The sequence below is a fragment of the Siniperca chuatsi genome, linkage group LG7, assembly GCF_020085105.1.
Source record: "Siniperca chuatsi isolate FFG_IHB_CAS linkage group LG7, ASM2008510v1, whole genome shotgun sequence".
NCBI classification, from domain to species: Eukaryota; Metazoa; Chordata; class Actinopteri; order Centrarchiformes; family Sinipercidae; genus Siniperca; species Siniperca chuatsi.
Window position 1 is genome coordinate 20747578 of NC_058048.1, and position 16257 is coordinate 20763834.

The 16257-nt window shown below is 40.8% G+C and overlaps 2 protein-coding genes and 2 non-coding genes across 8 annotated transcripts; 1 reads left to right on the forward strand and 3 right to left on the reverse strand.

The window, feature by feature from the left end:
* Positions 1–1489: 1489 nt before the first annotated feature.
* map6b (microtubule-associated protein 6b) lies at positions 1490–10048 on the reverse strand. 3 transcript variants are annotated; one of them, XM_044203716.1, is made up of 4 exons: positions 9843–10048; positions 8890–9654; positions 6667–6880; positions 1490–3356 (listed from the first exon to the last, which is right to left on the reverse strand). In XM_044203716.1, exons 2-4 carry the CDS (start codon positions 9633–9635, stop codon positions 3147–3149), a joined length of 1170 nt encoding a protein of 389 aa, XP_044059651.1. In that variant the 5' UTR covers positions 9636–9654; positions 9843–10048; the 3' UTR covers positions 1490–3146. The 3 variants fall into 3 exon arrangements, with proteins under 3 accessions (XP_044059651.1, XP_044059650.1, XP_044059652.1); XM_044203715.1 differs by having other exon boundaries at positions 9758–10048; XM_044203717.1 differs by lacking the exon at positions 9843–10048 and adding an exon at positions 5957–6005 and having other exon boundaries at positions 3225–3356.
* Positions 10049–10202: 154 nt separating this feature from the next.
* On the reverse strand, positions 10203–15304 carry thap12b (THAP domain containing 12b). Of its 3 annotated transcripts, none has more exons than XM_044203713.1 (5): positions 14706–15304; positions 13626–13962; positions 13472–13508; positions 13215–13348; positions 10203–13130 (listed from the first exon to the last, which is right to left on the reverse strand). In XM_044203713.1, the coding sequence occupies exons 1-5, from the start codon at positions 14792–14794 to the stop codon at positions 11442–11444; spliced, it is 2286 nt and encodes a 761-aa protein (XP_044059648.1). In that variant the 5' UTR covers positions 14795–15304; the 3' UTR covers positions 10203–11441. The 3 variants fall into 3 exon arrangements, with proteins under 3 accessions (XP_044059648.1, XP_044059649.1, XP_044059647.1); XM_044203714.1 differs by having other exon boundaries at positions 10203–13348; positions 13626–13733; positions 13842–13962; positions 14706–15266; XM_044203712.1 differs by having other exon boundaries at positions 10203–13348; positions 14706–15297.
* A 301-nt stretch (positions 15305–15605) lies between these two features.
* trnap-agg lies at positions 15606–15677 on the forward strand. Its single transcript has one exon. It is a non-coding gene; the product is annotated as a tRNA-Pro (tRNA).
* Positions 15678–15959: 282 nt separating this feature from the next.
* trnap-cgg lies at positions 15960–16031 on the reverse strand. Its single transcript has one exon. It is a non-coding gene; the product is annotated as a tRNA-Pro (tRNA).
* Between the last annotated feature and the right edge of the window lie 226 nt (positions 16032–16257).

The window sequence follows — 16257 nt, forward strand, 5'->3', positions numbered from 1 at the left end:
ACAATTATATAGTATATTTCATACACAGTAGAACAAGTGTATGAAATCTCAATTCTACCCTTTCAACACAATATAATAAGCTGTGTAGATGAGACTGTAACCAGCCAGACAAGTCTTTTAGAGAAGGGACAGAGCTTAGGCAGCTCCAATGCCATCGCTGATCTGTTATTCAATATTTCATGCTGCTCTGCAAACACAAGGACCCATAACAACTGAATTATTCATGCAGTTTTATGTCAGGATGACTGATTCACAGGAAAATGACCACCAGCATCCCAACGCTTGCAAGTGAATGAACTGAAAAATAATCAGATAATGTTTCCATTTTCCCTTTGTTTCATTTAAGATGGATCTTTTGTTTTAAGATGAGACCATTTTGCGTCTCTTAATTAATCCATGAACTGTAAGACAAATGGAGGGAACGATGCACGGAGGACATCTCAGGTTAAGGAAAACACCCTCTAAATGTTAGCTGAGTTTGGAGGATTAAGACATCTGCAGGGCACAACATGTCTACTCTTTAAAATACTTTACATACTGTGCTTACTTTGGCCTCTAGGAGTGCTGTGGGAAAAGAATCCAGGCCTGGAAAATTATTTCCTAAATTGCACTTTGTAACAAATCAGTGATAACTAAAGTTAAACATTAGTAATCCAGTATGCTTGATTGCTGTAATTTAGTCCAAATTTGTCCAAAGTTTTTAGTAGACACCCCTGGACCATATTTTTCAATGCTTTTTATATTCAAGCATATACTGTATATATGCATCTATTTTTCAGAATAATGAATGACATCAACACAGTGAGCATGATGTTGCATTTTCAGACTTAGTTAATGTTTGCCTCTATATATAATGTCCCAATTGCTTGTAAGGTGGGAATGACAACGGTTCAGAAACAAAGACACCAATACGAACATAATGAACGCTATAAGAAAGGGCTTGATTGGTTAATAACATCTTGAACTCCCCCTTTAACCATAGAAGCTTCTTCTTAAAACTACATTTAGGTTATATAACTACATAATGGTTGAAATGTATAAGCCTCATTGTTGAGACAGAATTATGTATTTTTAAAAAGCAAATATCCAGTTAGAGCATTTATATATTACACTTTGGGAATAATGACTGTTCACCTTTTAGTTTATTTTGTGGTCTCTGCAATACAATTAGCCATCGACTCTGCACTGTCCTGCAATTTCCCTGTTCTATTAATTTCATGCCTTGCTATCTTTCTAATTATTTAGAAAAAATTTTGATTAGTTAAATGACTCCCTATTACTGTAGCATACAATGGCTGTTGCATCAAATACAAAAGATAAAACACAGATATTTATTAAAAAATTAATTCTCATTTTTTGCAACATTTCTGCAACTCAGAAGGAATATTTTGTCAGGTTATGGGTGTGAAGATAGAATACTTTTTTTTACAAATACATTTAAGGAATATTAATGCCCAACTTGAAGGATACAATAAGTCACAACACAGGATTCTGTATCATCATTTTAATCAGAGTTCATTCAGAGCAAGCTGAAAATACAAGCACAACATCACAACATGTCTGCAGCGGTATGACATTGTCATAACATCATTTCACTCTGGTCTGATGACACACGCAGTCCAAACCAGACAGCATACACGATGAGAGATATAGCACCAGGGTGTTGGAGTGCATAGCAGCACGTCTAGTGGTTGGGTCAGACTTGGTGCTAGCAGGCAGCAGGCTGTAGAGGTCAGACACAAACATTCACTCACTCACACACACATACACACACAGACACACACACACACACACTGAGGCTAAAACTGGAAGCAGACTCGCGTTGGTTAGTGCTCGACTCGGCCCTCACACTCTGCAGCCATGTTGGCTGCTAAGGGTATCACAGTAGACGACTGTGTTTACAACCAGAGAGGGGAAGGGTGTGATGATATTTTAGTAAAAACACCTCATGTCACACTCACGATGAACAGATGTGATTTGCGCATTTTCAGACAGCAGCATTTTAAAGAGCTGAACTACAAGTCCTGGCCCATTCCTTGTCCTTCAACACCTGGAGAGATCAGTCCATTCAGAGCGAAAATTATTGAGTAAATACAATAGTTTCTCAGGCCTATATGCATAATGTTTTTTTCTTATTTAGCACAATTACAGCATCACAGCTCAGAGGAGAGGATGGAGTACAATGTCACAAAATACTGAGTCATCGTAGGAACTGCAGTATTCCCACTAAATCAAAGGCGTGGATCTCCATTTAGATTGCAAGAAATAAGTTTGTTGGTGAAACCATATTGCTGGTATATTTATTTTATAGCTTTAACAGCCACTAGACTATGATTTTACTTACTGTATGTACTTTTGTTTTTCGGTGTGACCAGTGTCTATTACTACACATGCATTATATTTTAAACGGTCTTGCGCCCATACATTTATCTTAAATGGCTCGATTTACAAGCTAAAATGTGACTGTGACATATAGTCTGCTAAAATGCTCCTACTCAACCAAAAACAGGGGTCCTGCATGCAAGCTGTAGCAATTATATTACAGTTCATTTGGTTTCTTAGCAACCAAACTGATTAAACCAGATATCATCCAGAACAATGAAATGAAAACCAGGACCATACAGCGGAGGCACTGTAACTAGGAAACGCAACCGTAAAACAGATTTTGTACTTTCACAAAACCTCTCATGTGATACAGTCTCAGAGAAAAAGCATCCTGTGACATTTTCTACAATCATTTTGATACTGATCTGAATTGTCATCCATTCAGACAAAGGTAAAAATGCCCTTTCATACACGTACTACATGTGTACTGATGGCTCTCTTTTCATAGCTTGATGCCAAACAGAACTCATATAAATAATGTGCAAATTATGTGCTCAATGATATAAAGCGGTTCTGTGCACCAAAATACAAGGAATCACATACTTTCACACATTTACATACACACACACTCACACACACAGTTTACAGTGAAACTATTTGCATTATTCTAAAAGCTCAACATCAGTGCCCATTCAAAGGTGAACAATATATGACAGGACAGCAAAAACAACAGGTAAGGAAATAAACCAAAGGGAAGAAATTTGCGTAATTCGTCAAGTAGCCTTTGATCGCGCACATAAAAGAGTAGACATGAACTACTTTTAATGCTTCGCTTCAGCCAGTCTATTGCTGATCTCTTTGCTCTTCTTTGTGACAACTCCCTCTGGTTTGGGTTCTGGGGCGCCCAAAGACGGTTTCTTCTTGGCTGACTGGGAACTAGCAAGCTGCTTCTCTTTAGATTTTTTCACCATTCTCCCTGTAGTTGTTGTTGCCGTCTTTTTTGGTTTGGTGCGAGACACTGGTTTATCCACCTGAAAGAGAAGAGAGGTGAAAACACTGAGATTAAACTCAAAAATAGTCAAAACTGATGTTAAAGCAATAGTTCGATATTTGAGGAAATGCACTTATTCACTTTGTTGTCGAGAGTTAAATGAGAAAAACGATACCACTCTCACGTCTGTCCATTAAATATAAAGCTACAGCCAGCAGCCGATTAGCTTAGCTTAGCATAAAGACTGGAAATGGGAGGAAACAGCTAGCTTGGTTCTGTCCAAAAGTAAAACAAAAAACAGGGTTCTACGGGGGATTATGTGCTGGACTATTTCTTGGCTGGCAGTGACTTCCTGGAGCCTTCTCATGACGGCAAGACTCCAGGAAGTTTGCAGTCTTTGTGCTAAGCTAAGATAATCAGCTGCTGGCTGTAGCTTCATATTTAACAACAGATACTGTATGAGAGTGGTAACGATCTTTTCATCTAACTCTCGTCAAGAAAGAAAATAAGAGCATTTCTCAAAATATTAAAGTATTCCTTTAAACAATCACTTAAAGGTGGGGTATGTGATTCTAATCCAATACACCAACAATAGTCTTTTTGTCAAATTCAGCAAATATCTCCTCACGGTCTGCTAGCTGTCTGTTCAGTGTGTACGCTGAAAAAAAACTCCAGTGTTTGTACACAGCCCTGGCTCTGTAAACGGGAAACAAACAAAGTGGCTCGGACCGAGCCACACAACACTATTCCAGCCGCGATTTGTGTGTCAGGTAACGTTAAATGACTTGCCCACAGACATTCATCTTACTTTGTAGTTTTCCAAGATATGCTGCTGTTGTAGCAGGAGAGTTGTGAGTATGTGGGAAACCGTCTCGTCCTCTCTAGCTGTTAGCTTCGCAGCAGCAACTGTAGGGACAGTTTGCTAACCCACAACCTAGCTAACATTAGTTACATTACTTGCTGTGTCATTGTTCGCTCTATATCATGGTATTTGTCACGGTATTGGATTTCTCTAGAATCGCATGCCCCACCTTTAAGTCACAGAGACTCTAAATCATGTCGAAGTCCTATTTTAGCATGCGGTACGTACCTTTTTTTTATCCTGTTACTTAAAATGATGACAAGCAAATGACACCATATGGTATAGGTGATATTTGCATTATGTGGTTAGTGCAATGAAGTGCAAAGAAAAACAATAGCACAAAAGGTGTATTTGTGCCTTTTACTTTAATAGAACAGTGGTTCGTGCAGTTTTCCATTAAAATCAACTTTTAACGAAAGCATAACATTCAAAGTACATGGTTTATATTAATATATGATGTTAGTCTTACACTTTAAAGAACAAAATATTTTGGTCACATTCAACCATTAATAGTGGTGACAAAACCTAGATGCTTAAGAAGCAGGCGTGTAACTGGAGGATCGCTGGTTCAAATTCCCATGGGGAAATGTGGGTGCAGAGATGAATGTGCCCTTAAGCAAGGCCCCCAGCTTCTTTCTGTTGTGGAGCTGCCACAACAATAAAATACGCAAATGTTCAATTTGTATAAATGAGTTCGTGTAGAGCAAAAAAGGTTGCAGACATGCTCAACTTTTGCTGAATAAATAAACCTTAAAAACTTGTACAATGAAGGAGATGTTTGTAAAAAGCTGTTTCTGACAGTAAAAATAAAGTGCTCTATTTCTGTGTATAAAAGGGTTGTGGTGCAAAGTAAGTAGTGCATAAGGCATTGTAAATCTTTTTCGTAAATTTTGTTGCCACAGACAGTTAGTCATGGTGGAATTTGGAGAAATATATGACAAAGATGTTAACATTAGGTGTGGTAGGGGACTGTGTCATTCACGACCCAAAAAACCTTAAAAGCAGTGCACTCTGCACCATGATGTTCAGCCATTTTCACGGTCCAGATTAGATTCAACACATTTACAAATTTTTAGTACACATTTTTAGATCTTCACAGCTGCAGTATACTGAGCTGCAAACTGCTACTATGCGAATCAGACATCAAAAGCAAACAAGTGTCTGCAAATAAGTGTTACCAATGCCTGATACCAAAAATATACTGCACCATTTTCCATGGCCACTGGCACACACCAAATCAAATTCTGTCAAATTCATGGTGAGCCAACTGTGTGCAGACATGGAAAAACTTATGAACAAAATGCCATTTTTCCTAACATAATTTGCACCATACATCGTCACCAAAATAGAGCCCTAAACAGCACAGATCTTTTTAAATGTTTATCAAATGTGAAGAGGTTTTTATCTTGTTGGCCTCCACTGATGCAATAAATCTTTCTCTTTTGTTACTTGGCAATATCATCTAAGCTTCTTTGTTTCTTCCATTTATTAATGAATCCACCCTCTTACATAGACCCACAGAATTTGCGCGGTCAGCTGCATAAAGAGTGGTGGGTGGTGCAGGCTGAGAGGTGGGCAAACAGTGAAGATGTGGCGGATCCTTTTTGCAGGATTGCGTCTGGCAGCTGGGTGATACATGTGACTGTGGCTCGTACTGGCCACGACGCATACTGTGTGGGTGTGTGTGTGTGTGTGTCTGTATGTGTACTGTATGCACGTTTGCGTCTGATCAATTTGAGGTCAGACTCCATGCCTTCTAGAAGAAACAGAGAACACACCTGACTACAGCAGATTTAGAACAGAGCTGCTCTCAGTCTCTGAGAAGTCCTACAAGAACGAGAGAGGGAGTGGCCATATGAACACACTGCTATAGACACATTAATAACCAATTTTTGTCTGAACTGTCGATAACATGCACGCAGATACCAATCCATGTTAGGAATATCTACAAATAAAGGCCTACTTTAATATGGGATGAAGTCACTTTTGCTATATTCCAAAAATGGGATATAAATGTAACATTTCAAACTGATGCAATCAATATTTTCTGTATTAGTATGTAAAATTTGCTCAGTTACAGAGTTATTGTTTGTTTACTTAAAATTGACACACACTGGCTTATTTAAACATTTTACAGGCTGATGTATATACATTATGGAATTATATAACAATGGCAAGTGCTTATTTAGTCATTTAAAATGTCTGATATAAATTATGATGCTGTTTTGCCACCTGCCATTGGGCCAGAGCGTGACTTGGATGACGTGTAAAATAAAATAACATTTATGCAGCAGTGAGTAAGAACTCAAAACAAAGTAAAACTGATAAACAGTGTGTTAAACACTAAACCTAGGGTATAGCAGGGCTAATTAAGTTTTAGACATGACCATACTTCAATGTACTTACAGTAAGTAATGGTCAATGGTGGTACGAGTATTTCACAGACCTAGACTAACATCAGTGGATCTATGTGTGGACATGCTCTCACCTTGGCAGGTTCCTTGCTGGGCTCACTGTACAGGCTGCGTATCCTCCTGCGCTCCACCAGCTTGTTGTCAGTGGGGTGAGCCTTCACCTGCTCCCCCTTGAATGTGGCACTGTAGCTGGTTTCCAGACTGGTCCCCTCCACTGGGGGTTTATACTGAGATGGAGCTTTGATGGCCTTCACTGGTTTCACATCCTTATATGCCTTGAACTCAGTCCTAAGAACAATGGAAAGAGCAAACAGAGATTGGTTCTTGTTCTCGATTAATCGAATATATATTTGGGTTATTTTAAAGATGAAAAAGAAAAGCATCACACCTTGATAGCAGAGAAGCTGGAATCAGAGAATGTTCAACATTTTTGCTTGAAAAATGACTGAAAGGATTAATCGATTATCAAAGTAGTTTCTGATTAATATTTGGTCAAAGTAATTGATTAATCGACTAATCCTTTCAGCTCTAAAAGGTTTAATGTTACTGAAACTGCTGAAAATGAACATTGCATGTTTTCCATATTGCTTTGTAGCAACTTGTCAGCAGCATGTCATGCAACATTAAACTTCAGGACTAACATGTTAACTGGTCATGATAACAAAACAGCAGAGTGTGTTAATCAAAATTTGTTTTAAAAATGTCGAGGAGGAGTATTTCTTGGTATGGATTATGACTGGCATGTTGGCCAGTGTTCATGTTAAATGACAAGTACACCATGAGCAGCTATTTAAATGCAGTTTAATACACACTGTTGTCCACTGAGAAACGTGGCAGGACTAAATTGGATCGATCATATACTGACAATAACAGACTTTTAAATTGTTCAAGCGTTTATAATGTCTCATGTTGACTATACCTCAGCTGAATATACTGACTACTTGATTCATATCACGGGATCATATTCGCCTATTAATCTCTCCATATTAGCCAACTGTTATGTTTAGCAGTGATGTCAAAATTTGATCTTTAGATTTACTTTGCTCTGTAAGACCTGACATGGCAGGCTCATGGACTCTTAAACACACCTGTTATGGATAATAAGGAGTATAAATTTTCTATTGTATTAAGAAACTATCAAGAGTATTCAATGCTCCACTTCAGGAAATTAGCCTATTTATAAAATCAGCAACTAGATAACTTTTATTGCTATATATTGAAACAAGTATTAATGCTCCTCTGTTTTATCACTGGTAACTGGTATTACAGTGTGTACTGAATAGTTTATTTCTTATTATTTGCTGAAATCAAAAATAGTTTCCATTCAGTGACTAAGAAAATATTGAATTAAATTAATCATTTCAATTTAAATTGCTAGATGTAACAGGAAAGCCTGGAATTCTAGCTCAAAGATAAAGGTCATGTAGCCTTTCAACTTCCGAGAAACAAAGGTTTTATGTCATCTCTAATTAGTTTCTTTGTTTATTCTTGTGGTACATGTCTGTGCTCTTCTTCTGAACAATTGCTTCTTATTATTAATCCAGCATTTCATTAATTATGTAATAATACTTAGTTTTGTTTTACTGCTCACCAAGCGCATTGTAACTGCACTTTCATAAGTAGCACATTAGGTTTATTGGTCAGTTAAGTTCTTGTGAAATAATAATTTGGAATAAGTTTGTTTTTATAAAACTAAACTGAGGGCACTGGTACAACGCATGTTAACTTCAAAATTTCAGTGGGGCAGACTGAAGCCAGCAAGTCTTGTTAATTTGCATGCATTAAGCCTCCCCAATTCAATTCAGAGGAAGCCTGTGCAGAGAAACCATGATAAGACACATGATTAGATTCAGACCCATTTACTGGCTGAACTCATTCATAGGCTGCTGCATTGATTTGGTAGTACTCTTAGGGAGGATAAAGCAGGAAAAAAGAAATCAATAATGCAACCTTTATCTGTGGCAGTATCAGTTTGCTTAGGAAATCCCTGGAGATTGTAACAAGAGACCATGACATACCAAATATCCCGTGATGATCTCTAAATGATGTTTAATCACTGGGCAGAGCAGTGTGGCATACAGAGGCTAGCTCTGCGGGCTGTTGCTGTCAGAAATGTTGTGTAACACGGTACACTTGTATGCAGCACTGTCGATAACCTTAGAAATAAAGTGCCTCAGTTGTAACCCACTCTTAAGTCACAGTAAAGTAAAAGCAAACACAGGCTTTTATTATAATGGTCTTAGAATAAATTAAGAACACATACTGCATGATCATGGCTCGCTCTCTCGCAGACTTACCTGTAGCTGCTGGAAGTCGACATAACCTCCTTTATCTGTCTGTTGAGAGCGTCTGCGGCTGCTCTGCCTTTCCTCTGCTCGGCGCTCGCGTCTGCGGGCATCTGTCCCTCCGTCTTTTCACCCGTTTGTCTCTCTGCGGACTTTTCCCTCTTCACGCTTCTCTTCATCGCCTCCTTCGCCTCCTTCTCCTGCATTTTCTCTTCGATCTCGCTCTTCTCCACGCCGGTCTCGGCCTCGGTGGCCGCGTGCTCCAGCTTACCGCCTCCTGCGCTCCGCTCTGGCCCGCCGGCGGTTGCGGTGGCGGTGGGGCTAGGTTTGGGGATCCAGGGGTGATCGTGCTTCTTCGGTATAGGCCAGGGCTTATAATCCTTCTGATACTGAGTTTCGTTATTGAACGGGGTCGCCGAGCGTTGGTACTCATTCCTGGGCTTGCAGCTGGGCTCGGGGCGCACTCTCCACGCCTTGAAGTCTTGGTGCATGACGGACGCAGTAGAGCCATCTTTGCCCGCTGCGGCACCCGTGGCGGGCGGTGCCTTCCCAGCCTCCTGCTCGCCGGGATGGGGCTGGGTTTCTATGGCAATGGCACCGGCCCTCTTCTGTTTCGGCTGCGGGTGATGGGGAAGATGCTGCACGTCGGCCACATCCGAGTATTTGGTGAAAACCAAAGGCACCGCGATGTCCGCTTTGTCCAGCTCGGTCCAAAAGCGGTTGATGCAGCAAGCACGCGTAATGCACGGCCATGCCATGATGAAAAACACTAGGAGGCTGACGGAGAAAAAGATGCACAGAAAAACTCTAAATCAGGGATAAACGTGTAAATAAACGTCCTACTCACGACTCGAAGAACTGCAAGTGCTCGCTCCCTCACCCTGTACCCTCTCAGTTTCTGTCCACTCAGGGTTATTCCTCCTTCTAGCTTTGTGTAATTCTCTGTTGAGTTGGCTATATCTCACCAATCTTTGCATGAGACTAAGGAAGTAGAGCCCCCACGCCTCCCCCTCTCTCCTCCTGCAGGCTATTTGCTCTTATTGGAAGTTTTAGACTGACTTTGGGGTTTGCTGTGGAGTGCACATTGCTGTCTGGTTGCGCATCAAAGCGACCCCACCCACATTTGTGTGATGCTTCGAGATGCCCGGGGTCTGCACGGTTTGCACGGTGAACTATCACCTGAGCTCGTCACAGTCTGGCCAGCAAAGAGGGAGGAGACACGTTTAACCCCTGTGCTGCCATGTCAGAAAATGCCGACTTCAAACTACAGTTGTTAACAGCAGCTTATTGTTGTTCCAATTGGAGGAAAGGGCCGACAATGTTGCTGAAAAATGAAAAATCTTTACTTGTCCATGTATAAACTTGCAAGTCAAATATTTACATTTATTCATTATTATTTTCAGATTTCCTGTTTCCTTTTTCTACATTTACATGATTTCGATGAAATTTTCATTTTAACGTGGTAACTAGACGGATCCAAAAATGAAGTACGCATACAACTGAAGAGAAAAATAAAAAGGGACATTTTGCCACAAAACTGACTCAAAGCGCCTTCATTTTGCATTCTATACAGATTGTGAAAGTTTACATAAAATCTGACAAGTTAATGAACACTGCAGCAAAAAGAAAACCATCTTTCCATAAATAATTATCACAAGAACATACAATTACTGCTACATCCAGAGTTGTGTCCCATTTCCTGCATTTTTCCCCTGCAAGACAGTACATGGGACGCATACGTAAAACTTTATTACATCTCAGAATGGTATTTTCCTCCTGTTCAACGCAAAGAGGTGAACTTTCAACATACTGGCCTTATTAATTAGACAAAACATGTCACACTAGCAGTGTAAGCTTTTTATTTATAAAAACAGATTGCTTCCCATTGAGCATGAATCCAGGGTTTCTGCTGATATTGGCGTTAACTGCTCCCCCTTGTGCTCCTCCTGCCTCACTGTCAGTGGAAAGGATTTAACAGAACCACTTGCCTTCATCATGTGGTTTGAAATGAAAGCTCACGATGAAGGAAAGCTAACAGTAAATGAGCCGTTTATGGCAGTTAATCTGTGCAGAAAAACCCCATCTACCAAATTTAACAAATAAAATAAATGAAGAAAAAAGGGCTAAAAAATACTTTCCTTGAGACCAAAACATCATTACAGAGGAGGCTACTAAGAAAACAGCCTGACAGACTCTTCAGATCATGCCCACTGCCTTACATTTCTGGACGTTTTGTGGTGTTGCAATCTTTATTGAGTCTCCAATGAGTATGCGTACTTATTTACAATGCAAGATCAGGCTGCGATGCATTTAAATACAACACTACTTTCACCACATAGAATAAGAACAAGGGTCTTTTTTTTCTTGGAAACCTCAGGGACTGAGTACAAATGCCATCTATTATCTCTTTACATCTGCATTAAAATTATTAGTACTTATATCCAAGTGTACAAAAACAAAAACATAAAAGAGTGACCAAAGGAGGATGTGTTTATGACTGACAGCACATCTGTTTCATTCATTTTGTCCCAGAACAGCGAAGCAAGCTCAGTGCCTGCATCATGTCATTTCATCCCATCTTCCTCAGCCACTTCCTCAGACTCAGCCTCAGCTTCAGGATCATCCTCTGGATAGAGTCTGCAATATTTGTCTACCATGACATCCAAGTCGTGTTTGACGTGAGTGTTAATGTTAAGCATTGCAAGACTCTTGTTCCAGTGCTTGGTGGGCACGTTGCTAAGATAAGCCTGCAGCCGTTCACTCGCTGTGTCGCTTTTGTTGTCCTCTAATTTCAGCACTGGCAGAGTGGAAAGCACCTTGAGGAAGGAGTTCACGTTGGGAAAGAACTTGACATCTGGCAGCTGAAGGGTTTCATGGATGGTGGTGGGCAGGCGCACCTCTTTGCCCCTGTGCTTCCACTTGATTCTCCAGCAGTGAAGCTCCGCAGGAAGTGTATCTGGGTTGGGGAGGTCGTTGCGGTAAACATCTGCATAGTTCTCCTCAGTGGTGTTGAACTTCATTTGGCCCATGACGGCTGGGACCAGCGACAGGCACTTGAGAGCTTTGAGGTTGGTCTCACAGAACATGTCTTCCACCTCCTGCATGATGCCACGAATGACAGGGAAGGTCACATACTCCTTAAAATACGCCTCTGCTTGGATTTCTCCCACGTCAGCTGCACGCTGTTTCCGAAGAAACAGCCTCGGCACCTTCACAGGAACGTCCATTAAATCTGCCACACTCACAGCCTCCTCATACCAGAATTCATGGTAGACATCAATGTTATCATTGACCTCATTTAGCGAATGCAGGACAGCAGTTAGACTGTTGGCAGCAAAAAACACATCGAGTGTTTCCCCTTGGAGATTCCTCCCAAAGGCTCTGGTGAACGTTAGAACATTCTTTAAGATGACAATTGTGACAATGATCTCAAAGTCAGCGAAGGTTTCTGTGATTGAATATGCATCCGCTGTGGCAGCGTCAGCAAACTTTCCATCATCATTGTCCCGAATGCTGTCCATGCACAGCAGCAGAGGCGGCAACATATCTAGCAGCACATCAAAGACATTATGCTGCTCTGTCCATCCTGAGCCACAGGCCTGTTTTAGTGCAGTTCCTTTTTCTTCATTTTTCTGGTAGTGAGTAGAAATAGCTTTCTCTAGCTCATCTTGAGTAAACGGGGTTCGAAAGAAAGCACCAATCCTCCTCAGAGTCTCCATGACGACCTGGACATTGGGAAAAGGCAGACTGTTGGCCAGGTGGATGTTCAGTGCCATATGAGAGCAAGGCATGTGCAATGCCAGGGGATACTTCTCCATCAGTAATACTGCCACAGCTTTCATCTTGGTGGTGGAAGTCCCAGTGGCCTTGTGGGCCTGACCACGGCAGTCCTCCATGCTAAGCCCCCAACGGTCAGTCAGCTGGGCCTCCAGCCTCTCTACCAGTGCAGATTCATCGCCATCAAACAGCATAAAGTCTAAAAACTCCTCTCGAAGGACGTTCTGCTGATTCACAAAGCGTAAAAATAGAGGCAGGTGTTTCTCGTTGGCAAATTCAACAAGGTCACCTGTCACTAGGGAGAAGAAGCGACTCTCTCGCACCTCCATTAGCATCTCCTCTCTCACGGTGTTCTCACAGACGTCCAGGAGCTGGCTCTGCTGGGTTGCAGAGAGGTATTCTGTGTTCACAGCTGTCGCCTCAAACCGCTTCTTCAAAGCTTCATCTCCAGCATTCATGCGGTAATCTAGAAGGGCCTGGAAGTTGTTGGACATGCGTTCAGCTTCAGATGCTTTGTCAGCCACTAATGGGATACTCTGTTTTCCTAACATGACCACAACCTCAAACAAGGATCTCAGGTATTCACGAAACTCCTTCTCCTCTGTGGACAGTTGAGGTTCATCCTCATTGGTGCTTGTGCTATCCTCGACTGCAGCATCTTTTTTCGAAACAAGCTGCTGAATAGAAGATGCCACTGGGGAGAGAGAGAGACAGACAACAAAGGAACAGTGATAATTTTAAGTAAATGGATACTGAATAAAATTAACATGCAATTATTTTAAATTTACGACCACAAATAAATATCCTATTTACTTACATCTCCTTTCTTTAATCTTCCTTATATCTTCTTCAGTCTGAAATTAAAAACTGGAGTTAATTTACAAAAATGAGACAACAGTTGGTCAAACTATTACGCTTAAGAGGTGCATTTAAAACAATCCTGAAAGGCGACCTAATAAAAATGTTCTTACAAGTTCCTTAATCCGCTTGCGATGTCTGGTATGAGGATTTTTTAGATGGCTTGTCAGATCAAATATAGTTGGAATGGCTGTATCCTTCAATACAGTCCTATAGGGGCTCTGAAAAGCAATAAAGTCAAATAAACCATTTTTGGGAGGCTCACATTTTTGGGAAATAACTGGAAACATGCTGCCAGGCTGTTGGCTAGAATCATGTGCAATACTCACTGTTTTGCACACCATAGCAGGGTCAAAGTGTTTGGCACACAATCTGTAGTGCTTGTTTAACTGGTCTGATGTTTTCGCCTCTAGATCTGCCCTGCGGCAGTTCTCTACCCAGATTCGGCATCTAAAAAAGACACAAACCAGATTTATGTGACATTTGAAGAACAGCAATGCACTGAAACTGTAGCTGTGTCTGTATCAACTTCTGTAAATGTATTATGTTCATACAGGACAAGTGATGTACACTTAATAAGGACAACATGCATTCTTTACTTTTTGAGTGTGGTGTTGACAGACATTATTGCCCCTCTAATGTAATACAACACAACAAATATCAAAGAGGTACTCAAACTGTCACACTGTGGCGAAAACAGCTCTTGCCACAGCTCAGAATGTGAAGAAATTGATAAAAAATAATTTTCTAGTGGCCGTAGTGTTTCACAGCCGCAGTATGTGTTACTGAGACTACATACAAGTAATAAGTGCCCATGACCTAGATATAGTTTGCATGTTGTGGCCTACTCGAGAGAACAGGATTACCTACTAAAGTAAAGTAGCCCTAAACTCACTCTGCCAGAGTTTAAAGATAAGCTTAGATATGCAACTTAAACACTCGTTAAAATAGGTATTTACTGCTAAATGTCTGTGTTTTTCAAAATATGTTTACTTAGGTATTGGAAAATTAAAGACAAATCCTACACACATGAAACATATTGCGTTTTATATGAGGTAATGCTTCGGTTAGTAACTATGTAATAATTTCACAGTCATTCTAATCAATTCTGACTAAGAAATCATACAAGGTTAACGGTAGTTACATGGATACTAAAGTTCGTCAACGCTGGTACGTTAGATACAATGCCTTACCTCTCTGGGTCCCGTGGAAACCGAAAAAATGCCAAATCGGATTGTGTGCTCTTCCGTGTACAGTTTGGGGCCGCGCAAAAATTCGGCATGCTTCAGGCTAGACAGTTAGCTTAGCTAACCTAGCAGACTATTATCATCTGCTAGCTTCAGCGCTTTCGTTTAGAGACTCACGTGGACGTAGGTGATTTCTAGCACTTACAGGCAACTTATATGACCTCAAATAGTGTCTGATAGGCGTTTCCATATACAACTATCAAACAGTACAGACTAGAATCTCGATACATTCACACAACGGTTGAATTTGGAGTAGATAATTTTGCATGACGATGTCCCGCCCACAAGGCACCTGATTGGACGTACCTAAACTCTGGGGTATAACTATTGGTCGCTCATGCTGCACCAAGCCATTCTATCAACCAATTAAAAGACGGCCACCGAATTTTTCTTCTTCATCCTTGAATGCAGTGACAGCAGCTCTTTAAGGTGCACTGCTGCCATCCGCTGGCTAACTCACTACAAGACAAGCGCTAGCTAGCTACTAGGGCGACCAGTTTGATTGTCATTATATCTACTAAGGTAGGTGATGTACGCTAGCTACCGTGAGCCGTTCTTGATATAGGCAATTAACTGACCGTATGTAGTGAAAACAGATAGCTAGCTATTCTAGAAAATGAAGCCATTAGTAATCGGTAACTAGCATTTCTATTACCATTTGATCCTCTTGTTCATTCCTTCCGGTCAGTATTAGCTCCTCAATTACCGATATGTTATAACGTTACATCCATGGTTCATTCCAGTAAATGCTGTTGCTAGAATAGCTGCTTCTTAAATGAATACATACGAATAGATAAGTAAAAACAGTAAGTACTAAAAACAGTTGACAAACTGCAACCGTCACCTGGCTCGTTGGTCTAGGGGTATGATTCTCGCTTAGGGTGCGAGAGGTCCCGGGTTCAAATCCCGGACGAGCCCTCCTCTTTTGTCTAATGTGTCAGCACTACCGCAAAGGCATGGACATTAACCTCATCTGTGGTCTCAGCACTCGACATGGCAGCAACAATACACCCACATGGACAATAATCAGCATCGGAAAGCCTCACAGAGACACCACTGCCGAAGCATGAAATGAAAGGTGCTGAGAGTGGCGTTAGTTTTCACCATATCTTTTAATATTACGCTGTAATACTACGTGTTCACGTAAGCAATTTGGAATCGGCTTTTTCCACAGCTTTCGTCTTTTAAGTAAAAGGTTGAGGGCTCGTCCGGGATTTGAACCCGGGACCTCTCGCACCCGAAGCGAGAATCATACCCCTAGACCAACGAGCCAGAACGTAAAGATTCTCCTTCTCTTCTTTTATAAAATGCTGGATTAACACAGGGATTTCATGTTTTAATTTGTATTATCTCTTTTATATACATTCATGTAGTCCAGGTATGTTAACTACAGAAAATGCACTGTGATTATGTTTCTTTTTCTTTAATTATGTATGATAGTTATTGTCTTGGAAAATAGCTAGTGTAGATGGAATTGTCAGAGAACAATAAAGACACA

Excerpts from the sequence above, each read along its gene's own strand:
- map6b (XM_044203716.1), bottom strand. The coding sequence starts at position 9,635 with ATGGCATGGCCGTGCATTACGCGTGCTTGCTGCATCAACCGCTTTTGG. Across the intron at positions 6,881-8,889 it reads TCGACTTCCAGCAGCTACAG|GACTGAGTTCAAGGCATATA; the intron begins GTAAGTCTGCGA and ends CATTGTTCTTAG. Across the intron at positions 3,357-6,666 it reads CCAGCAAGGAACCTGCCAAG|GTGGATAAACCAGTGTCTCG; the intron begins GTGAGAGCATGT and ends CTTCTCTTTCAG.
- thap12b (XM_044203712.1), bottom strand. The coding sequence starts at position 14,794 with ATGCCGAATTTTTGCGCGGCCCCAAACTGTACACGGAAGAGCACACAA. Across the intron at positions 13,963-14,705 it reads TTTCCACGGGACCCAGAGAG|ATGCCGAATCTGGGTAGAGA; the intron begins GTAAGGCATTGT and ends TGTCTTTTTTAG. Across the intron at positions 13,509-13,625 it reads GCAAGCGGATTAAGGAACTT|ACTGAAGAAGATATAAGGAA; the intron begins GTAAGAACATTT and ends TTTTAATTTCAG.